The sequence below is a fragment of the Grammomys surdaster genome, unplaced genomic scaffold, assembly GCF_004785775.1.
Source record: "Grammomys surdaster isolate TR1022 unplaced genomic scaffold, NIH_TR_1.0 141, whole genome shotgun sequence".
Taxonomy (NCBI): Eukaryota; Metazoa; Chordata; class Mammalia; order Rodentia; family Muridae; genus Grammomys; species Grammomys surdaster.
In genome coordinates this window covers 2506462-2530659 of record NW_021604599.1, presented here as the reverse complement: position 1 = coordinate 2530659, position 24198 = coordinate 2506462, and the positions used below count along the sequence as shown (strand labels likewise).

At 44.6% G+C, this 24198-nt stretch overlaps 1 protein-coding gene across 1 annotated transcript in view; it reads right to left on the bottom strand.

Moving 5' to 3' along the window:
* Positions 1 to 24198, bottom strand: part of Gldc (glycine decarboxylase) — an 83223-nt gene that overhangs the window by 3726 nt on the left and 55299 nt on the right. The window contains exons 16-22 of the mRNA XM_028764102.1: positions 22843 to 22918; positions 16208 to 16333; positions 14093 to 14242; positions 12870 to 12982; positions 11496 to 11637; positions 8589 to 8700; positions 427 to 522 (exon numbers count right to left, since the gene is read on the bottom strand). Of these exons, the coding sequence (XP_028619935.1) occupies positions 427 to 522; positions 8589 to 8700; positions 11496 to 11637; positions 12870 to 12982; positions 14093 to 14242; positions 16208 to 16333; positions 22843 to 22918 (815 nt within the window). The remainder of the gene's footprint in view (positions 1 to 426; positions 523 to 8588; positions 8701 to 11495; positions 11638 to 12869; positions 12983 to 14092; positions 14243 to 16207; positions 16334 to 22842; positions 22919 to 24198) is intronic.

The window sequence follows — 24198 nt, the reverse complement described above, 5'->3', positions numbered from 1 at the left end:
AAGAGCAGAAGGTGCTTTTAACCACTGAGCCACCTCCCCACTCCTTAATGACTTGTTTTAAGAAGAAATGTACACTAGACATTTTTAAACAGTCTTACTGACACATCTCAATAGGAGGCCCATACATGACTCCTCGTGAATAGATTACCTATTATGCAGAATTATACACAATAAATTGAGAATGCCAGAAAAACTGGTTATTAGTGAATTAACAGCCAGTTCCACACCCTGCCTTCTTGGCACCCCTGTGAGCTGACAGCAGCATCCCTCCCTTCCTTCTTGCTCACCTCCTGGACAGGGGCTGAGTAACAGCCACTTGGGACCAGGACATGCAGTTGCTAGATATATTGTCTAGAACTGCATGTGCTTCTAGGAAATGATCCATAGCCTACAAGAACAATTGTGTGAATGTCAAAAGCCACTTACCATAATCCTGGAGCCTCTTGGCAACATCCACAGCCTCAATATTGGCAGACTTTTTGAAGGGCCGGGTGTCCAAAATGAACTCATGAGCCACATACCCTGTTCAAGAACACAGTATCAGTTGATGTGTGTTGGCTTGTTGTTTCACTCAAGTGAACAGCTAAACAATTCAGCTCTTTACATAGGTCTATAGAGACCAAGGGGCTAAGTGAGCTCATTACTGTTAGAGTTGACAGTGAAGACTTCATTTAATCTATCACATACTATGTGATCTTACAACTGTACATCTTACATCTTATAGCCTGGCAGTGGATGAAGGGAGGATTGGGGCGGGGGAGGTGATGGGCGTGGGGGGCTGGGGTGGTGGTGTTACTAGAACAATAAGCAGGAGATCTCTGAAATTTCTATTCTGAAGACCTAAAATCTACTTGAAACAGTTAAATACAATCCTGATCTTCTTATACAAATTATTTCTAGAGCTAAACATTCACTGGTGAGTTCAGCACCTTCATATTCAAGGTTAAATAACCTCATCTTGGGCATCTGTAAGTACATGTCAATAAATATATATTCACAGGACACATGCAGAATTTAATGTGATGGTTCAAAGGAGGGCAAGTTTTTTTAATATCAGGCTCCAGACCAAGAATTAGAAATAGGCACTGCCAGCTAGATGAAGTGGGGCCCTCTTGTGATCCTAGCACTAGGCAGAATCAGGGGAATTGCACACTTGAAGGTGTAGATCAAGACTTTGTCTCAAAACAAAATCCACAAAGAAAGAATAGAAACAGGAAGAAAAGAAAGAGGGGGCACTGTCAGACAACCTTAGAATCGGTGAGACTGAAATGTGTGGGGGCCAGTGCACATTAATCTAGTTCATTAATAGATTGCCTTCCTAGATCCATCAGGAGCTGTCGAGGACCCAGCCATCAAGAATAAATTAGTGGTGGGGCGAGAGAGGTGGCTAAGCAGTTAAGAACATTTCCTGTTCTTCCAGAGGACCTGTGTTCGGTGCACAGCACTCATGCTGGGCAGCACACAGCCACCTGTAACTCCAGCTTCAGAGGATCTGCTACCCTCTTCTGGCCTCCAAGGGCACCACATTCAAGTGCAAACCCCAAGCCCAGACATTCCCATATATTCATAATTAAAAATAATATAAATAAAACCTTTAAACTAGTGAAAGCAAGTCAGCTTTAATAACCAATCAACATTTCTGAGAACTTCCCAAATTCTCTGGCCCACCTGTTGATATGTTCCCTTAGTTGGTTTTACCAGCCTAGGAAGATGGGCCAGTAAGTAGGTAAGAATATTTACCCTATGAAGATCTGGGTTCAAATCTACAGCACCCATGTAAAATCTGAGCATAGCAATGTGTACCTGTATTCTCCAGCAGTGTGTGTGTGTATATAAAAAGATGGTATATATAGTACTCAAGAAATCACAGGCCAGCCAGCCTAGCTCAAACAGTGAGCTTTTCTAACAATGAGAAACACTGCCTCAAGGCAATAATGCAGAGAGCAACAAAGGGTCCAGCATCTGCTCTGGACCCCCGTACATGTGCATATGCGTGTACACACCTACCCACACACTCACATGCACACAGCACACGTATACAGCACAGAAGCATGCACACCGAACCAAAGCAAATAACCCGTTTTACCAACTCTCAGCCAATGGTGAATTCACTGACAAACCTCTAGCCTTCAAAACTAACCACAGTCCCTAACAGCCCCTGAAGGCAGCCCGAGGCACTCAGCTACACCTGAAGAGCGTGTGAGGCTAACACCTTAACTGTATAAAGAATAAACCTTAATGGTTCTTCGGTCTGAAAGCACAGGTATGAGAGTGTGAGACTACGTCAAAGCTGCCAGGTCTTAAGACGCGTACGAACTGATGAGAAAAAACTGGTTACGAGTGAGACTCTAGAAAGTATCTAGACAAGTGATCTCAGAAAAAATGTGTCCAGTGGAATAACCATTATAAGGTTTAGGAAAAAAGAAAAAAAACACAAAAATCCTTGAGATTTTATCAACTTCTACTTTAAGGATTCGTAAGAGTCAGCCTCTGCCCTTCTGGCTGCTACCCTGGGCACCACAACCCCAGCAGGAAGATGGCTGTGATGTTTACTGTTCTGCAGGGTGAGTCAATAGCCTGAGGCTGGGAATGTGCATCAGCAGGAGAGGAGTCATTTGTTGGCAGGCCTAGAGGAGAGTCTTGCAAGCAGGGGCTCAGTGGCAATAGCTTGAAGTTCGTCTAACCAAGTCAACCCAACATGGCTAAACCCAAGATTCCATCTGCATAGGCACCACCACAGATGAGTGGTTTGGGAAGAGGTCCATTCCAAAAAAAAAAAAAAAAAAGATGTTCTTTTCTAAATGCACACACTCATCCAAAGAGCACCCCTCTCTCTAAGAACCCTCTAAGAGACAGGGTTTAAATTCGGTGGTTATGAGAGACCAGGGCCCAAGATGTTCTTCTCTGTTTCCAGCTTTTAGGAGAGAGATGTACAAACCTGCTGTGCATATGGTAAATTGGGGAAATCTAAGACTGCAACTGTTTCCTCTATCCCTAACCAAGACTGCAGCTGTTTCCTCTATGCCTAACCAAGACTGCAGCTGTTTCCTCTATCCCTAACCAAGACTGCAGCTGTTTCCTCTATCCGTAACCAAGACTGCAGCTGTTTCCTCTATGCCTTACCAAGACTGCAGCTGTTTCCTCTATCCCTAACCAAGACTGCAGCTGTTTCCTCTATCCCTAACCAAGACTGCAGCTGTTTCCTCTATGCCTAACCAAGACTGCAGCTGTTTCCTCTATCCCTAACCAAGACTGCAGCTGTTTCCTCTATCCCTAACCAAGACTGCAGCTGTTTCCTGTATCCCTAACCAAGACTGCAGCTGTTTCCTCTATCCCTAACCAAGACTGCAGCTGTTTCCTCTATGCCTAACCAAGACTGCAGCTGTTTCCTCTATGCCTAACCAAGACTGCAGCTGTTTCCTGTATCCCTAACCAAGACTGCAGCAGTTTCCTCTATGCCCAACCAAGACTGCAGCTGTTTCCTCTATCCCTAACCAAGACTGCAGCTGTTTCCTCTATGCCCAACCAAGACTGCAGCTGTTTCCTCTATGCCCAACCAAGACTGCAGCTGTTTCCTGTATCCCTAACCAAGACTGCAGCTGTTTCCTCTATGCCTAACCAAGACTGCAGCTGTTTCCTCTATCCCTAACCAAGACTGCAGCTGTTTCCTCTATGCCCAACCAAGACTGCAGCCGTTTCCTCTATGCCTAACCAAGACTGCAGCTAAGAGTGTGAACACCACCAAGTCAGAGGAGTCTGAAACAGCAGGAAGAGGAGGTGGGAGGAGCCACTGGTCACAGAGGACTGTGGAACAGCAGAGTCTTCTAAACACAACAGTGCCACCATGAACTCACAGCAGCTGTGGATGCCTGCACAGGCCTGCAGAAGATCAAGGCACTCAACACTCCTAGCTGACAAGCTATTGACAGTCCACAGCTTCTGGAGAGAGTCAGTTCTGAGGATGTGGCCCTGGTAGGGTACCACGTAACATTGTATGGCACTACACCAATCACCTGGATAAACTAGATTCATCCAGTAAAAGGGGGTAGGATAAAAAAGAACTGGAAGTTGGGAGGAGGTAGAAAGGTCAGGATAAGATTTAGGAGAGCAGTTGGGAGCAAATATGATCCAAACACATTATATTTGCATGAGTGAAATTCTCAAGAGTTAACAAAAGTATTATATTAAAAAGGTGAGGCGGTGGAACAATAGGAAAACAAAATGCAGTGGCCTGACTCCTGTGGAACAGCACCTGTGTGGTTTGAATGAAAATGGTCCCTATAGGCTCTTAGGGTGTGGCAGCATTAGGAGGCGTGGCCTTTTGAAGGAAGTATGTCACTGGGGGTGGACTTTGAGGTTTCAATTGCTCAAGCCAGGCCCAGTGTCTCTCTCTCTTCCTGCTGCCTTCAGATCAGGATGTAGAACTCTCAGCTCCGTCTCCAGCACTATGTCTGCCCACCATGACTATAATGGACTAAACCTCCGAAACCGTAAGCCAGCTCCAACTACCTTGGTCATGGTGTCCCTTCACAGCAATGGAAGCCCTCACTAAGACAATGGGGTTATGCTATGGAAGATAGGCTTTTCCAAGCTCCTCTGGAGAACGCAGACTGGAGCCACTTCTGCAGTGTTCTCACAGCCTCAGAATACCTCAGTAAGCAGCTGTGTAAAGTTTGGGTGAGCAACCAAAGGGCCTTCTGGTTCTGTGGTCACCTGACACAAAAATAAAGAACTCCCAGCATTCTCCTGGGAATGAGGTCAGGCACTATGTGCCCCAGGTCACAGCGTGTACCAGCCTGTATGGCCACTGCTCACTTTTAAAGGAAGGGCCACCTGAAAAGTTCTTCAGGAACAGGACTCCAACACAACATTGGGCTTGTCCAACATGAGAGGCAGATAGAAACATTAGTAAAATTGTACTGCCCAAGTCTAAACACAGAAACCACCCTTCAGAGCACATGGTGAACCTATCCCAAAAGATGAGGGACCTGGTAAGTTAAAAAATTCCTTCTCTTACAAATCTACCATCTTTTCTAGGTATGGCAAGAGGCCATGCCTATAATCCCAGCACTGGGGAACATTAAGACAGGTCAATCACAAATTCAAGTCTGCTTGAGCTAAGTAGTGAGATGCTATATCAAAAGAAAAAAAGCAAAACAAAGCCCCACAAAAACATCTAACAGAAGAGACTGACCAGTGCCACCACCAAAAAAAGGTATTTTACCTGAAGTAATTCCTTTCCTCTTCATTGTAGCAGAATAAAATATTTCTCCAGCTTCTCCACCTATCTCTTGCCTGTCTTACCCTTGTTTGCTTTAAAAGCCCACTAGCCCTTTCAGTTTAGTTAATATTCAAATCTCAGAGAACCAGCTCACACTGGGAAGCCTGGAGTTCATTAAAATGATTGCCTCACAGGCATCTGTAATTCCAACGTCTGGTTTAGTGCTGGCAAATATGATTACTATGAGCCTTGGTCTTCTAATAGTGCGACTGGACACATTAGAATACACTGTGATTATTGAAAACATTCCTATTTTGAGTCCACAAATCACTGCAGGGCTGGGGTTCCAGGCCCCAGAATATGAGATTTGAAATTGTGTAACGTTAATATGTGTTTAGCAGACCAACATGAGTCAATGTTTGGTTTGACTAAATCTGGGATTGAGTAATCAAATCTGCAATCAGCAATCCATTTCAGTTTGGGATGAGAACTTCTACTTGCAATTTAAGTTGGGGGAAAGATGTCAAAACAAATGGAAATTCCATCCATCTTTCTGTACTCTCAAGTCCCACAGGATGGTGTAGGGCTTTATGCCCAAAGCCACTAGATAAATGCTAAGTTCAGGGTGACATCTGACCTTCTCTCATGGACGACGATGAATCCTGTTGCATTTAATCCACATTAACTCCTGCTTTCAAAACCTAAACTTTGCCATCAGCAAACACATTAAAAATTGCTGAATTGTGCAGCTTAAATGAGCAAATTATATGAGAAGGTATGTTAATTCTATCTTAGCAATGCTACCCAAAGTAAAACATAATGTCAGACATTAAGGGCCGGGATAGCTCATTGTTAGAATACATGCCCAGCAAGAGTGAAACCCTGGGTTCAAAAATAGTTACAGTAATTAAATTAATAACTAAAGAAATCAAAGAAAAACAAGTATTATAAATTAAAACAAAATATCTTCCAGTCATAAAATTGGAGAATGGTGGTTTTTTTTTAACTTTGAGTTTTTTAGTCTATTCTTCTCACTATACTCTTGGTTCGATGAGCACGTTCAGTGCTACTAGCATAAAATAACTGATGAAGTATCTTTGAGAAAATAATTGAAGAAACATGTATAAGAAGCTCACAGCCTCCATACTCTCCTTTATAAGTTATCTAAAGAAATAATCAGAATTTTTTCTTAAAAAAAAAAAACAGATAAACTACTGGAGGGGTTGTTCTTATAGCAACGATACGATGCAAATAACTGAGAATTTGACTGCAGACTCACAGGGTGTCCACACTATTTAGTCACATGGGGAAAAGCTCACTGAAACAGGATAGGTAGCTTTGGTGGAGCTGTGGGTAAAATGTTTGCTGCACAACCACATAAAGAGACACGATGACAGCGCATGCGTGTGTGCATGAGAGAGGGGAGGGGGGAATAGGAGGGAGAGTGATGTTTAGAGACTGAGCAACCACATAAAAAGACATTGGTGGTGGTGGTGGTGGTGGTGTGTGTGTGTGTGTGTGTGTGTGTGTGTGTGTGTGTGAGAGAGAGAGAGAGAGAGAGAGAGAGAGAGAGCATCCAAGCAATCGCATGAAAAGCCCTTGGGTGATGGTGGTGCGCTGTGTGTGTAGTGTAACTAGGTGGACAGAGGCTCGCTGGTCAGCCAACCTAGCTGATAGCTGAAATGGTGAACTTCGGGTTCAGTGAGAGAACCTGTCTCAAGAAAAAAAAAATAAGATGGAAAAACTTAAAGAAGGCCTTCCTATGTCAACCTCTGGCTTCCACATTGGACCCACAAGAGTAAGCATGCCCTTTCTGTACATCCCCTCCCATACAGATACAAAAAGAATTCCCCCAAACTGCATCTGACGGTAGTTTAATTGTCCAAGAGAAATAAGAAAAGGAATACAGTAAAATATTCAGTGTTAACTGATGGATGCAAATATCATTTAAATTTTTCCCTCTCGTGTTTTTTTATTTCTCCAAACTTCTGAATTGAACTATATATCATTTATATAACCAGGCAACATAAATATTCAAGCCACTCATTAAAGCCAATACACATAGGCTCGATTTCACAGTGCGGGAGCTCTATCTGAATACATTAGTAACTGTAGAAGCACTTGGCTGTGTTGCTTGGAGACGTATTCCCCACAACCTTCTCTGCTCTCTGGAGAGCATCCTCCCCAGGGCTCCTGGTTATTTACTTCTTTTTATTCCCAAACTCACAAAGTATTTCTCTGCATCCGTATTTATAAGATCAGAATAGACTTTAAATTAGAGACTATAAGCAATGTAGATGCAGGGTCTTCCTGGGCTAGAGGAACCAAGAGCCCAAGCAGGGGCCACTGACCATTCTTCTTATTGCCACTATCTGCTGAGGGGCTTCACTCTCATTCCTCAATGTTCTATCCTTGTTTCTCCTTCCATGACTGGAGCAACCATGTATCTACCTGGTTCCTTATTCTGTGTGTGTGTGTGTCCCATGTCTGTGCAGATGCCCTCAGAGGACAGAAGAAGACATCGGATTACCTGGAACTGGAATCATCTGCCAAACATGGGTGCTGGGAACCTAGCTCGGGTCCTCTGAACAGCAGTACCTAACTGCTGTGCCATCTTTCTAGCCCCTCCCTCTTTCCCACTTCCATCACATCTGATCTCTTCTGGGTTGACTTTGTTCTCTTATTCATTACTATCTCCAATGTAAGCCTAAATGTTTACCTAACACTGCACTAAGGAGTAACTGTCTGGTTCATTATACTTCTAAGAACCTATCCGTTTCACTGCCTTGACAATTCTCAGCCTTTTAATGGATCTAACCATGCCATTCCTGAAGCTGGGAAACCTTTAATGGCTATAATTGGCTCAGGAGTTAAGTCTAGATTTTTCCAAGACCTTCAAGGTAACAAGCTGTCTTTCAACCTCATTGGCTCTCTTCCTGTCCACTTCAAGCACAGCCTTCAGGCAACTCCTCCTTACCTGGCTGCCTCCTGCATATGTTTGCTCATATTAAATAACTGCTTCCTTTGTCACACTATCTGACCTTGACTCTGCCTGCTCTAAGTGGCTCCTCTATTTTAGACATCTCAACAACACCCTGTGCATCATGGTGTTTATGTGAACATCTCTCTGTGTGGTGTAGCCCCTTGCTGAACTAGGCTGTGTAGACTAGGCTGTGTAGACTAGGCTGTGTAGACTAGGCTGGGATAGCTTTGTACATAGTAATGAGCGAGTTGGCTATATTTCCAAGAATTCTACACTTTTGTCTATTCTAAGAAGTGAAAGCATCCCTCTCACTTTCAAAATCACATCTACATCTTGCATAGTTATATAGGAACCCCGGGGGCGGGGGGAGAGGGAGATACTTGCCTCTAGCACCTCTGAAGAGGACTCTGTAGTGTTTCTCTAGTCGTTTGGCCATGTAGTTGGCATTTAGAATGGCGACTTCTGTGGCCTCTTTGAGGCCCTTCCCCCCCATCATCTGCAGCAAAGAGAAAAGATGCCATCAGCTAATGAGTGGGTGAGGTAAAAGTCAAGACACTAACAGATGCCCCCAGATCAATTTGTTCAAATGAGCTCACCAGCTCAGCATTGCTGCAGATTAAAAATGGATGGAAAAGTCCAGAAAGGAGATCTGTTAGTCTCCTCCATGTTTGAGAAAACTTTTATTTTTCTTTAAGTGCTAATTTTACTTGTTTTTATTTTTTTTGGGGGGGGCATCATAGCAACAAAGCCCGAAGCAGGGCACAGTTGACTGCCCACTACTGCTCTTCAAAGAGGAAAAGAAGAACTGTTCTTAGAAATGTTGTAAATGTCAATGTTTGTTTTTCATTTCCTGTGATTTTGAGATGTAATGAGAATTTTAAAGACTCTGACGAGATCTTGGCCAAAGTCCACCAGATCAGTTTTCGGTGGTTTGTCTTTCCATTGTCCATAATGAGGACTGTAAATGTTATTCATGTTCATGTATACCAACTGCCAGCTTCAATCTTCTCTTATTCTGGTGGTGAGTCCTTGCCATCATATAGGCTGAAGAGCACGAAGAGAGATGGGTTTAAACATCAAGATTACACCAATGTTCATGGCTGAGGGACCTCACATCCAAGTGCACAACTGAACACAACATTGGTACAAAGTTCAAAGTGGAAAGAGAGCAACATGGCCCCAGATAAGTTGGAGTAGCCTTCTGAAAGCTAAACTTTACCATCACCTTGAGAACAAGTGACTGAGGGGAGGTTGGGTCTGTAGAGGGGGTGAGGGAAAGTGCCAAGTGAGAGGACAGACAGCCCACAGTGGGAAAGGCACATGACCGTCATCTGGAGGTCACCATAGCAACATGGATTAGGAGCTCACATCCTAAGTCTTTGCTTTGACATGGACGTGGCCCAGCCAATGTCCTATGTGTCAGAGTCTCCAGCACCATTCTCTACATGCTGATGGCTCTAAGCACAAGGACACATCAGTTGGGTTTTATTCTCAGTGGGATGGGGCCAAAGTGCATGCCAGGGAGACGAGGCAGTGAAGGTAGTAGGAAGCCAGGAGGGGTTCTGAGGCATCAGGGAGAAGTTATCCTTAATGAGAATCCACAATGGAGTGCAGAGGGTAAAGAAGAAGCTCCGCCCAGTGTCTATGGGAAAAGCAATAGCCTGAAATAAGATAAGGCTCAAATAAACACTACTTATTTAGCTTTAAAAGTCATCCTCTGTTTCGTGTTCTGGGCATATGGCCAAACAGCCTCAGGGGCTTTACTTTCTATATGTAAGAAGCCATCTCCAGCCCAAATATGTTTGTACAAATAGCCCAATTTTACAGGATCCATGGATCAAAGGGAACTGGGGGTTTGGTTGTTTGCAAAGAAGACAATTTTCATTCTCGTTGGGTTTGTTCCTTTAATTTGCAAACGACTTGCATAACATTTCAAAGGCAGCTTCAGGGCTCAGAACTGTTGCCTTTGCTTCCAATAAACTTTTCATTAAAAATCATAAATGAAGCTGGGCATGCTGGGAGGTGCATGCTGGGAGGTGCATGCTGGGAGGTGAATGCTGGGAAAGCCAGGACTTGGGAGACAGAGGCAGCTGGATTAGGAGCTCAAAGACTCCTGTCATAAAAACAAAAAACAAAGAAGGGGAAAAATAAAAAAAGAATTAATTATAGGGACTGCAGAAATGGCTTAGTGGTTAAAAACACTGGCTGCTCTTCCAAAAGACCAGTTTCCAGGACCCATATGGTGGCTAATACCTAAATGTGTAATTCCAATCCCAGGCAATCTAATATACCCAATAGGCACTGTATAGATACAGTACACAGACATATATGCAGACAAAACACGCATACCCATACAATAAAGAAACTCTCAAAATATTATGTAAAAAAGAAGTATAACTACCAGGCAGTCAATGACCACCCACACCGATAGTCCCACACTTAGAAGGCTGATACAACAGAATCACACGCTTGTATCCAGACTGGACTGTATAAGGAGACCATGTCTCAAAATAGAAAATAATAAGCTTTAAAAAAAGAATCATAAATGTCACTGCATTCAAACAGAGCCAGCCCCACAGTTACCCAGCACAATTTGTATAGCCGAGTTTGGGGTTTTGTCTCACCCGAGGCCACCCTTCTTTTAACAAGGCCCATCGGTTTGAAAATGCTGCTCTAATTAGCAACCTAGCAAGAGTGCCTATTCACAGATTTGACATCCTAGGAGGTGGGCAGGCCAGTCTGAACAAGAGCTGCATAAAATCAATTCTGGTTTGAGTGTTTCTGTGGAGAAGAACAAAAGGGGAAAGCCTATTCTCTGACAAAGCTCAATTACCCCTAAATCACAGTTCCTCAAGTCCTGAGTGCAGGCTTCTGAGACCATCCCCAAATTCCCAGTAAAATTTAACCTCATCCTCCAAACTGCCAAGAAATGCCCCTATCCTGTACCCTAGGATCTCATCAGCAAAGTGTCATAATGACCATGCTCAGTGCTTTTCGCTTGCGTGGAGCTGTCTGTACCCAACAGGAAACCAAATGACGCAGCCAGAACATTTGCATGACTCATGGAACTTAATCATGTCTGGAAAAATGTAAAGCCACCGTGAGAACCCAAAGGAACAGATGACAACAGTTCTAGGTGGCCTTCTAGAAGGTTTTCTCCACCCCAGCATTGGCCCTGACACCCCCCGCCCCCATCAGCCCCTGACTCCCATCTCAAGCCACAGATTTGATTTTTAGACTCTCTGAGAAAGTGAGTCGCACCCTCCACAGAACACATGTCCTTAAGCTCACCTTAATGTAAGCCCATGAAATGGGCAAGATGGAGCTGGAGCCCCATGGGGCCGCACTGACAGTCCCCACGGGCCAGGTGTCCTCATTTGGTTTTAGGGAAACGATGGGATGACTGGGCAGAAAGGGAACAAGATGCTTCTTCCTGTAATGGTTTTAACGCACATTGAAATGATGCAGAAAAGATGCAATTGAACTAAGTGGCCACCTTCTCTAGAGTTCTATTCTTAGTAGGGGAACTCTGATGATGGTAGGGCCCTGACACTTGAAGGGGACAAATAACAAAAAACCAACTCAGGTGGGCTCTCTCAATTCTTTCCTTCTTCCCTCCCTCCCTCCCTCCCTCCCTCCCTCCCTTCTCCCTAATAGCTTCCAAGGACTGTGGTGGAGGACTTGGCAGGGGCACCCCCACACAGGCCCCTCCTAGCAACCTACAATCTTTTAAGCTGTCTGCTGACTGTGGAAGGCTGCCTATCTGATGCCCCTGCCCTCCACTTGAAGGCTAACACACAAACACTACTCCACTACACACCCTCTGAACCACCAGGGACACTCATTAGCTATACATAATTAGAACAAAGGCAACCAAGCTCCCAGCAACCCTAAACACTGCCCCTCCCTGATCACAACCACACATTCTGAAAGCTCCAGAAGCTCTGGATAAGGCCGTTACCATAGTGAGGAAACTATCAACAACTGAAAAATATTCTGTCAGCACACAGTGACGTCAGCCAGCTATCTCTGGTAATAAAGTTTGTTTCCTCCTTATTCATCAAAGAGATAATGAAAATTAAAGCTAAAAGGAGTTCAGTGCCTTCCATCCAATTCACTCTCAACATTATCATAAGCTATTTTTCGTTTCGGTTTTGTTGTTTTGACAGGGTTTCTCTGTGTAACAGTCTTGGCTGTCCTGAACTCGATTTGTAGACCAAGCTGGCTTTGAAATCACAAAGATCTGCCTGCTTCTGCTTCCTGAGTGTTGGGATTAAAGGTGAGTGCCACTACACCCGGCAATTATAAGCTATTTTTTCCCTAAAGGAATAGAGTAAAAGTAACAAATAAATAATAACTCTTGGAAATGTAATGTCAAGTCTGTGATACCTACAAGTACTACCATTCTACCTCAGAACAGCTTCCTGCTCACTATAGCTAACAAGCATTCTCTGGAGCCCAGAGAGGCTGAGCAGACACCACAGTTACTAAGTAAATGACGGTTTTCTTTGGATCCACTCTAAAACACTCCAGCTATGCATCCAACTGCTGGAAGTACACTAGACATGAACCTGTTCTTGATATTTGAAGACTCTGATAGGAAGAACAACAAGTGTCGGGCCATCCTGCTTCCAACAATCCCTAAGTCAGAACCCCACAACTCACACTCCGATGGGCCCCATGCCAGGACCGCCTCCTCCGTGGGGAATGCAGAAGGTCTTGTGGAGATTTAGGTGAGAGACGTCAGACCCAAAGTCTCCAGGACGGCAGATTCCCACCTACCCAGAGGGAAAGAGCTAAAGTCAAGGCCACAGCACAGGGAAGGGCATGTTGTTCTGTGCTGTTTGTCTCAGCCACATCCATAATGCCCACAGAAAAGGCCTCCTAGGGGCAGGTGAGATGGCTCAGTGGGTAAAGGCGTTTGATGCCAAGTTTTACTGAGTTTGATTCCCCAGAACCTACATGATGGGAAAAGAGAACTGACTCCTGCAAGCTCTCCCTTGACCTCCATGTGTGAGTGTGTGTGCGCGCACACACACACTTACACATACACACACACACACACACACACACACGATATAATTTAAATATCAATCATAAAAAGCGTTCCTAAAAGGTTCTGTAGTCAACCTGGCATCCCACAGTCAAAGTGACTGGTTTCTATAACAGAAACTGACCATTTAGTCCTATTCAGATTTACTGAGGCAGTTCATAGCTAAATGTCTACCTTAGGAGAAAGGAGAGGAAGCACCACTCACCCTGAGTTACAGTATGTTCACTCTACTGAATAGGCAACTTTTACAGTATCAGCATCACCTTGTCTGGCAAATTCAAGGCTGGGCATTTATTATGTGCACCTAGACTCTAGGCCCTAGGATGCTGAGCTGAGGAAGACGGAGTGAGGCTGCCAGTTTTCCTGAGACAATCCAGATACCCAGCTGCAATATTCAACTGGTAATCCTGCCACTTTGACTGTGGGAAGATACATTTGCTTTAGGCTGCTCAAGCAGAATGCAACCTCTAGACTATACTTAGGAATGGAACCGAACTAAAAACAGAAGAGGCAGGAGTTCACATCACACAGACTGGCAGTCTCTCCTGCAACCCAGGAAGGCAGGACTGAATCCCTTGGGGTCCTGGTGAAGTTAAAACTCCAGGTGAGGTGGTTTGTGCATGGTCTATGGGAGTTCAGCATCTACCAGTGCCTGTCCAGAACTTGGTTCTAAACTCCATCATGTAGAGAATCAGGACAACTTGTCCAATAGTGTCCCTAGAGGAATGGCACTCCTGACAATATAAGCTGCTTTGCTTTAGCCTAAAATTAACCTTTAAAATCAAAAAATAAATAAATCTCTATCAGTAGATCAATGGGCACTAAGCATCTGCACCTGGGCATTCATGTTTGCCCCGTCGAGGTAGACCTGTCCTCCATGTTGGTGAATCAGGGCGCACACATCACTGATATTCTCTTCAAACACACCATTGGTAGATGGATATGTGATCATGATGGCGGCCAGGTTCTCCTTGTGTTGATCCACCTGTGGAGAGAGGGAAATTATGAGAGGAAGTGGTCTGATCCTTTCTCAGCCAAGACTTTGCTTTTTGTTTTATAGGATGAGGGGATGTGAAATCTTGGTGTTTGAAATCTTGACAACATCTCAGTCTACAACTATGGTGTTGTACAACCAGTTGGTCCTTCATAAATCACCCAAAAGCAGCAGCAAAGACCTTTCAGGATGGAGAAACCAGGCTCCAGATATGGCTCAGCTGATAGGGGGCGTGCCTAGCATGCAGAGCCCTAGGCTTACTCCCTGTACCAAATAAGAGCAGTACATTCCTATAACCATAGCAGTGGAGAAGTAGGGGTATCCTAGGGTACACTGTAACCATGGGTTACATGAGACTGTGTCTGAACAAAATTAAGCTAAAAGCAAGAGGCTGCTCAGAAGATTTTTGGACAGTGTGGGTCCAGTTCTGTAAAATGGTTCAGCCAAGCCACCTCAAAAAAATTATCCCAGGCTATGTGGAGGATTGGGGAAGGTGTCTCTGTTCATGGCTAATCTTTCTGCTCTTTTTTTTTTTTTGGTGTACATGTTCCTACCTTCTTTCCCACAAATGCTTGGTAAGTGTTACAGTTTTCATAAAAATCTCGCTCATTTTTTTGTTTTTGTTTGAGACAGGGTTGTTTTGTTTGTTTGGCCGGTTGGTTTGGTTTGGGATTTTTTTTTTGTTTTTTTCTGAGACAGTGTTTCATTGTGTATTCCTGGCTGTCCTGGAACTCATTCTGTAGACCAGACTAGCCTGGAAATCAGAGATCCGCCTGCGTCTGCCTCCTGAGGGCTGGGAATTACAGGCATGTGTCGTCACCACCAGGCTGTAGTTCAGACTGACTCCCAGCTTTCTGTGTAGCCAAGGATAGCTTTGAACTTCTGACTCTAGCCAAGGATAGCTTTGAACTTCTGACTCTCCTTCGAATTGTTGGTGTTACAAGTGTTGCCACTGTGCCTACTTCTCATTTCCCTCTGACCCAAGAAAGTGACTGTATATAATAGGATAATTCTACTTAGTTTTCTTGGCAAGCAAGTGAGAGCAGGGGTAATGAGGGGGGGAAAAACAAGTCATATTCCATATATTCTACATTGGACAAGCTTAGTAACTACTAGTGACCCAGAATATTTCCAGAAAAAAAAAGGTGATAGGAAGTGGAGGATGGAAAAGATGAACAGGGCTGTGCATTTTCAGCATCCTTTCCAGGGCTTTTGCGTAGGTTCTCGGTACCCATGCGTAACAACCCTGACAGAATCACACTGCTATTCCACCAATTTCCCTTCGACTTAAGATGCAGTCTCCAGTCCACTGGTGGAAAACAGATACGGTTGCTAAGCAACCTCTTCCTGGAGGTTGAGAGATTGGGAGTGGGGGTTGGTGTTGGAGGAAACAGGGGAGAACGGTGCCTGGAATCCAGCGAGGTATGGCTGAGAGACTTACAAAATCCACATGTGTACGTTAATTCTCAGTGCAACTGTGACTGTCTGACATGAATGGAAAACTGAGGGCTGACAGGGAAGCAGCCGTGCAGAGACTCATATCATGATATCACAGTAAATACTTCATTTGTTATATATTCCAAGGGGAAGAAGCAGAGCTGAGGGGGGGTCCATGGAAAGACCCTTCTCCCTATGAGGCAGGGAGGGGGAGAGCAGACATGGCCAGTTTTAATTGGGGACCAAAAATAAAATTGCTTTTTATTTTTTCTCTTTCCCTGAATGATCGTTAGATTTTTTTTTTAGTTTTGTACTCTTTCCCTACAGACTCACTCAGAGAAGGAATCATCGTCTTTCATTACATACATGAGAAGACAATGTGGATACCATCCATCTAGTTCACAACCCTCCATCCCCACCTCAGTCCTCCCCAAGCCCCTCCCCAACTGTGACATCATCACCATCGTCTGCCCTTTCCCAGCCCAGAGCGCTCCAATCTGTGAAGGCGAGGGCGAGTACCATGGCCTTGAGGTGAACCACATCGATGTTCCCGTATCTGTCCACCTCCACAGGCTGGATCTTCATGCCCGCCATGTAGGCGCTTGCTGGATTCGTTCCATGTGCTGACTTAGGAATGAGACACACCTTGCACGGACAAGAAAAGGAAGCAGAAAAGGAGAAAGAAAGAAAAAAAAAATCACCAGGATATTTCAAATGAGAGAAAAGTCTCCTAACATGCCTGTCTATGACACATATTAGGCACCACATGTTTTTACTAAAACTGACCGCTGGTGCCTTGAAATCTGCTGTCATTAGGGTTGTTACTGCAAAAACAATGTTCTGAAGGGGAATTTCCATTTGAATCCCCAAATTCTTTACTAAAGACATCGGAATGCCTTCACTTAACCCAGAGCGCGAAAGCCGGGCCTGTGCCTTTTCTGACCTCATCTTAGACATAGCATATGGAAAGCACCTTCTAACAACATGAGGTTGCAAGTTGATCGCTAGGACACCAATCCCACAGCTCCCGTGCTGCTCCAGGACCGATGACAATGACAGACACACCCCAGGGCTTCCCTAGGCCATCACAACTGTGCCAACACTTACTGAGTCCTTACTGTGCTTTGAATGATTGGTGTGAGGATCAAAACCTCTGCAAGGAGAACGATCAGTGCCTGCCCTGTGCTCCCGTGACTTGTTCACTAATGACACTAGCACTCGGAGATATAATGCCTAGTATCCACAATGCAGTAGGTGACCGACAAAATGAGACATGGCTTCATTGGAAAAAACTCAACAGACAGTGTCTCAAGACCACAGAAGACACTGTAACCAAAAGACCTGTTGGATTTGGTTTGGGATTTCAGTGCTGGGATAAACCCAGGTCCTTGCTCATGTCTGGCGACTCCTCTTCACTGAGCTGTATCCCCAATTCCTTTATTGGATTCTTTTTTTTTTTTTTTTTTTTTTTTACTAGAGTTGGGGAGGGAGATAGGTACAAAGAATTGAACCCAGGTCCTCATGTATGTCAGGAAAGCCAATTCCCACCATTGAGCAGTAGCCCCACAAAGGGTTTTGCTGGGTATGGTAGGGACAGAGCTGCAAGCCCAGGTTCCCATTGATTCCTCCACATCAGGAATCGTGACTACAGGAAACTTGCAATTTGCAGGTCTCTCTCAGGGAGAAATGCCACAAGAGAGGACAGGACAGAAGTTTCCCCGATAGAACTCAAACAACCTCCTACCCTCAAAAAAAAAAAAAAAAAAAAAATCACAGAACCAGTATGGTATCTCCTCTGGGGAAGGGTTATAAAAATGGGCTTCTGGAGGAAAAATGAGGCTTCTAAATGACTCCTTCAAAACAGTGGATTACTTCTTCAAAACAGTGGATTACTTAAGAAAAGCATGACTCCCAAGAGGTTTTCATCTGTAGCGGATGGAAACAGATGCAGAGACCCATAGCCAAACATCAGGCAGAGCTGGGGAATGGTGTAGAAGAGTGGGGGGATAGGATTAATCAAGTCAGAGGGGGTCAGAGTCATCACAAGAAGACCCTCAGGGTCAACTAACTCATGCCCATGGGGGCATGCAGGGGCTGGACCTAGGCCCAATACACATGTATAGTATATGTGCAGCCAGGTCTTCAAGTGGGTCCCCTAACACCTGGAGCAGAGGCTATCTCTGACTCTTTGCCTGTCATTGGATCTCTGCCCCATAGCTGGACTGCCTCAGTGGGTGAGGATGTGCTTAGTCCTACTGCGACTTGATGTACCAGGGCACAGTGATACCCAAGGGGGGCTTCCCCTTCTCTGAAGAAAAGGGGTGGGATTAACGGGGGGAAGGATTTTTAAGGGAGGAGGGACAAGATGGGGGGCTCGATTGGGATATAAAGTGAATAAATAAATTAATGAGAAAAAAAAACATGTGTGCAAACACACACAAGCCCACATACAAACACACACAGATATACTCAAACATACACACATAAACACACTCACACACAATGGAGAACAAGGCTGAATGAATGGTTCAGCAGTTGAGAGTATGTATACTCTCACAGACGGCTTGAGTTTGTTCCCTTCCTGACCCCAGGGATCTGATATCTCAACTCTGTGAGCACCTGTATTTGCACATGGACACACAAACACCATCCCATCCAGAACTTTAAGCAAAGGGCAAATTGAATTATCTGACACTTTCCTGCTAACTGACTAAGCCCTTTTAAAATGACTAGTATACTGTGTATTCTGAATTTTCCTTAATCTTTTTTTCTTGCTTAAATACTTGTTTTATGTAGTCAAACTTATCTATCTATCTATCTATCTATCTATCTATCTATCTATCTATCTATCTATCTACCTATCTATCTATCTGGACCAAGGCTGGGAGCATTATCTTTTCTCACAAGCTATTTTTATTCTACCTCTTATGATGACAGCAACCCATTAGGACAGACTATTGATAACGAATAGGAAAGGAGACTATCAAAAACATGAATATAAACTATTCATAACGGGCCAAAATTAAGAATGTATACCAAAGAGGTTGTCAAAACCAAAATAAGAGCTGAAAACACCAGGCATGCCTTGTTCAGCTGAGTAACAGTCTTCCAGGTGTTTCCTGTCCAAGGCCTTGGCACATGGGTGTCGGGTTCTACAGCAAAGGAGACCTACAGGTGAGTGGATTACCCTGGATTTGGATTTTCAGCTGTTCCTACATGGACTCCCAGGTGTCAATCACAGGGATCTGGCTACAGAGGGAGCTGCGATGGGCAAAGCAAGAATTTTGTGGGATGGCAAGAAGAGGGCCTGCGCCAAGGAGGAAGGTGGCCTGCGGAGATGAGGAGAGGCAGCCCGTCCTCCCTAGCTCCACCAGAGGAAGGCATCCGCCAGCACCATGAAGACAGTTTCTGCTTCTGCCCTCTAGTCCCCGAGTGCTGTCATGAGGCACTAATCATTGTTAAAGCAGCCATGGGAAATCAATCCCACCTTGGAACAGTGGAGACAGGCGCTGTAGACACTCTTGTGTCTTGAGAGATTGGACAACTTTAAGGTACTTTCACCCTGATGTTAATTTCCCCTCACTTTAAAATCACAGTGTTTGCTGGACACAGAGGTACCAGGACCCAGATTTGATGTATTGGATTCTCTCAGGTGCATCCAACTATGGTACATTTATATCCTTTAGGGTGATGCTCTAGCCTAACTTCTGGAAGCCTGTGTAGAAGCACAGGTTTCATCCTGATAGAATTGATAATTGTATGACAGATGAAAACTTACATATTTTCCAGGGATTAAAACCCAACAAAAGCTATGACTGCTTCAGGCATTCAGGAAGAGAAATGGTTCTCAAAAATTAATTTTAAAAAAGTGTAGATGTATTGATTTGAGAGCCCAGTGTTCCATCTTCCTATAGGAAACTCAGCCTGAGTAGAGATTTGACCAGCAAAGTGAAAGACGGATTGTAAAGTGCTTTGTGTCTGGCACATGGTAATTGCTAAATGTTTGTTAAATAATTCACATTTTTTTTTCAAATTAAACTGATGAATCATAAACTTGGACTTTCTATTTCAAGAACCTCTGAAACTTACTCAAAGCAATTGTGAAGTCACATCTAAAAACAGCTTGAAGGCAGAGAACCATTAGAAACCTGGTAGGTTCTGTAGCACGTAACTTCTCCAACTTCTTTTCAAATGAGAGGGGTATGTTTGACTCAGCTCCATTAGGGCTCATTGTGTAGGAGCAGCTGCCTTAGATATCACTAATGTGGAAAATCTTCCCTGGCTATCTGAATAATAAGTCATTCTCTTCTCTAAAAATGGGCTAAAAATGAAAGCTGTTTGTCTAGAAGGCAGCCGATGTTTCCAAACTGGCGGGCTCTGTCCATGTTTCTGAGCTCAGCAGCTAGGAGGGCTTCCCTGTCTTTCTTTTCTACTGCCCAGAAGTGCAGAATCCTGCAGTTCCATATGGGAAGGCCTCTCACCCCGTGATAGCAGTGTGCACAGTGGTGCCAGGGAAGATGTCATACCCGGGGGTGGGGAGTCCGGGAGGAGTACTGGGATGCTCAGAGAGGGAGCAAGAGCCACCAACAGCCAATCACTGAGGATCTCTCATCTGGAGTGTCTGGCTTGGTCCCTAACTCCTATATCAAAGCAACTATTTCCTGGTGCCAGAATAGGAGACAGGTGAATACTGAAGGTTGGGAAGGACCAGGGAGTGGGGAAAAAAAAACTGAGTTTTGGCTGGCCCATTATCATTGCTTAGTCCTGGGCCTGCCACAGACTAATGTGGGTTTGGTGCAGTGGTTCTCAACCTGTGTATTGCGAGTCCTTTAGCAACCCTCTGTGTCCACAAATATTTACATTATGATTTACAACAGTAGCAAAATTTCAGTTACCAAGGAGCAACATAAATAATTTTATGGTTGGGGTCAGCACAACATGAGGAACTGTATTACAGGGTCACAGCTTTAGGAGGGTTGAGATCCATTGGTTTGATGGCTTCTCTGGGATTCAATGGCTGTGCAGTGTGAATGGTCTCACAGCAAGACCTGCCCCTTCTCCAGGTTCTCAATTGAACAACGGTGGAGAGGCAAGGTCAAGGAGCTTCAAGGCTTACAGGCATTTGAGACCCATGAAGTGGGTCACGTAGTGTTCCCTCACTGCACAGCTTAGCTCCATAGTTCCCTTTCTGATTCTATGAGTCTCAAGAACATGCATAGATCTAAACTACCCTTTCCTCATAAAGCTGAAGGTCACATGAAACCACGTGAATAAGCCCACATTGGCACGTCTGTCTACTGTATCGTCAGGTCTCTCTGACTGCCACACTCTCCCTATGCATGCCCAGGGCTCAGTAATTTCTGAGTTCATAAATGGCACATTTCAAAGACTGTTGAAAATCAATGCGCCGGGCGGTGGTGGCTCACACCTTTAATCCCAGCACTTGGGAGGCAGAGGCAGGCGAATTTCTGAGTTCGAGGCCAGCCTGGTCTACAGAGTTCCAGGACAGCCAGGGCTACACAGAGAAACCCTGTCTCAAAAAACCAAAAAACCAAAAAAAAAAAAGAAAAGAAAAGAAAAAAGAAAAAAAAGAAAGTCAATGCAAATGACAACTATGGTGGAGCACATTTGTGAACCTAGCACTTAGGGTATTGAGACAAAACAACTGCAAGTTCAAGGCCAGCCTGAACTTATGGACTGAGACCCTACCTCAACTAACATACAAACATATCCAAACATCAAAACAAGTGGGGCGTATGCTCAGAAAGACAATCTCAGCACCTGGGAGGAGGCAGGAGGTTGAGTAAGGAACTCAAAGCATTCTTAGCTGAACAGAGAGTATGAGGCCAGCCTGGGCTACATGTCTGTAATAATAACAGTATAATGGCAAACAAACAAAACCTGTTGATGATGTAGCTCAGGTACACAGTATTGCCCAAGTATGGGAAAAGCCTGGGTTCCCTCTCCAACAGCACAAAGGAGGAAGAGGAAGAGGAGAAGGAGAAGGAAGAAGAGGGAGAGGAGGAGGAAGAGGAGGAGGAAGAGGAGGGAGGGGAGGAGGAAGGGGAGGAAGAAGAGGAGGAGAAGGAAGAGGAAGAAGAGGAGGAAGAGGAGGAGGAATAGGAAGAAGAGGAGGAAGAGGAGGAAGAAGAGGGGGAGGAGGAAGAGGAGGAGGAGGAAGAGGAGGAAGAGGAAGAACAATTATTACTCTATTCCCAGTGGGAAGGCACAGTTTTAGAATCAGATGGATAGGCTACAGAGGGAGACAACATTCCTTACTCATGTCTTTTTCAAGGAAGATGTGAAAGTTTTAAAATTCTTTATGGCAGAACTCAGACTAGCCAGAAAAAAAATCAGTTTCAATAAGCTCAGAAAGGACATGAGCCTGGGCTACCTACCACTCACTGACATTACCTACCTAGGGAAGAACCTTCTGGAACTCTCCTGGAACAGTCAGGGCCTCTTTGTCCTGCTCCTGATACCTACCCTATAATCCCTCTAAGAATTCCAGCTCCACAGCTCAGTAGAAACCCTAGCAAGGAGCTGGCCTCCAAAACGAAGGGGCTGAGAGCAGAGGTCTCCTTTGGCCTGAAGGAGAGGCTTTGGGTAGATGACAACATGTCTTTCTGGGACAGTAGTGGTGCCCAGCAGCATCAGCTGGTCCCCAGAGGCGTCACTTTTGTAAACTTGACTCCCATGTCTAAGCAGAAACACATCTGCTCCCCATCCTCACGTTTGTTTAGTGCTAGGAACAATCCCATGGAGGAACATATTAATTCAGTGGTATCTTCTGAGGATACATACAGCTCAGACTATGCTTAGGCTCAAAATTACTACAGTCCTAGGCCCAAGGGCTAGGACCAAGCCAATGAGGACAGCAGCAATGGCAACCATCAGGCTCTTGCCTCCTTTTCCCTAGAGAGGACTTTCATGGCCCACTGACTGACTCCATATGCTGGGTTTGCACAAAAGCTGTTTATCTCTGAATGTTTTCCCTAACAGTGATTATGTGGTATGTCTTGGAGGCAAGGATCATGATGGTTTCCCTGTCCACTTCCCAAAAGGTTGGAAAGGTGGATCCCACAGAACAAAAGATCCTGAGATCTGAACCTGCAACCTCCCCCAGAGAGCACGCACCACCTGCCCATGCTCACCGTTCTGTGCCTCTCTCCTTTCTGGTCTAAGTACGCTCTGATGGTGGCCAGTCCAGCATACTCCCCCTGCGCTCCGCTGCAAAGACAAGAAGAGAAGAGTCAGGGTTGTGGACTGCAGACTTTCCCATCAGGATTCACCAGACACTAACCAAACATTAAGCAGCCAAGGTCCAAGTTCCTATCATGCAGCATCTTCACAGGAACAAAACTAACAGTCTGGTACTAACCAGAGGTGGGCCATGCTTACCAGCTCAGGACCATCAAATCAACCTGGTTTTACTCAGGGGAATTTGACTGGTTTTAAAAAAAGATTGTGAGAATATAAGAAACTCGTTATCCAGCTTTTACAAGGGGGAAATTTGAAAATAATACAAAGATATAAGGATAAGTTCATGATGAGTCTCATTCCTAAACACATCCTGCACTCAACAAACCCCTTTATGCTGAACCAAGCAATTATGAAACAAACATCAGGCTCATGTTTTATCAGCTCAAACCAATGAGTACATTTCAAAGGAAAGAAATCTTAAAATGTAACTGTGTCATAATGATCACACCTAGAATAAGAAGTGTTTTCTAATTCCATCAAATATTGAGTCACACCAAGGCCACATGACCTCCACAGAAACGTTCCATTCCCATCACACCTTGTTCCTGTCCTGTGACTGTGTGGCTAGAAGCCTGGCATTATCTTGCAGGCACCCCTTCAAGAGCTTTCTTAATGACCAATGTTCCTGTGAGCAGAGCAGAGCCAACTGCAAATGGGTCAGAGTCCTGGTACTCCATGAAGCAAGGAAGGGAAAGTGAGTAACAGGTCTCTTTGCTTCTTTCAGAGTCTTGTTCTCCACTCTACACTCTGGAGATATATCCCTCATTTTACAGCTGTGGCCCAAAGTGCCAGCACACTTAATGGCTTTTATTTTAAGAACAAGGAAATGAACGCTGTACATTGAAAATCACTATCACCTATCATTTACGTGGTCCCCTGCTGCTCTGTCATCTATTAAATGGGGAATAACAAACCATGCAGATGTTCTGAATGGTGGAAATCCACACAAAGACTGTATCATCCCAATCCTACCCATTCAAAAACAAGTCCAACTCTATGAGCCCTCCCAAAGGCAACTCTTTGTCAGGGTGACCCTAGCACAGTCCTATGGCTGTGTTCTGCCATTCTTTAGCTGCCCAGGCCATCCTTGAACCATATACCAAGCCAATTCTTATCTTGGGGTTTTTCATACAAGGTCCTTGTGCTGAGATAGTGTCTTCAGATCCTAAATATGAATGACTTATTATCAATAAGTAGGCCCCAAAGAGGCAGGGTATTCCTGAAAGCAAGGCTCTTCTTCACTTTAC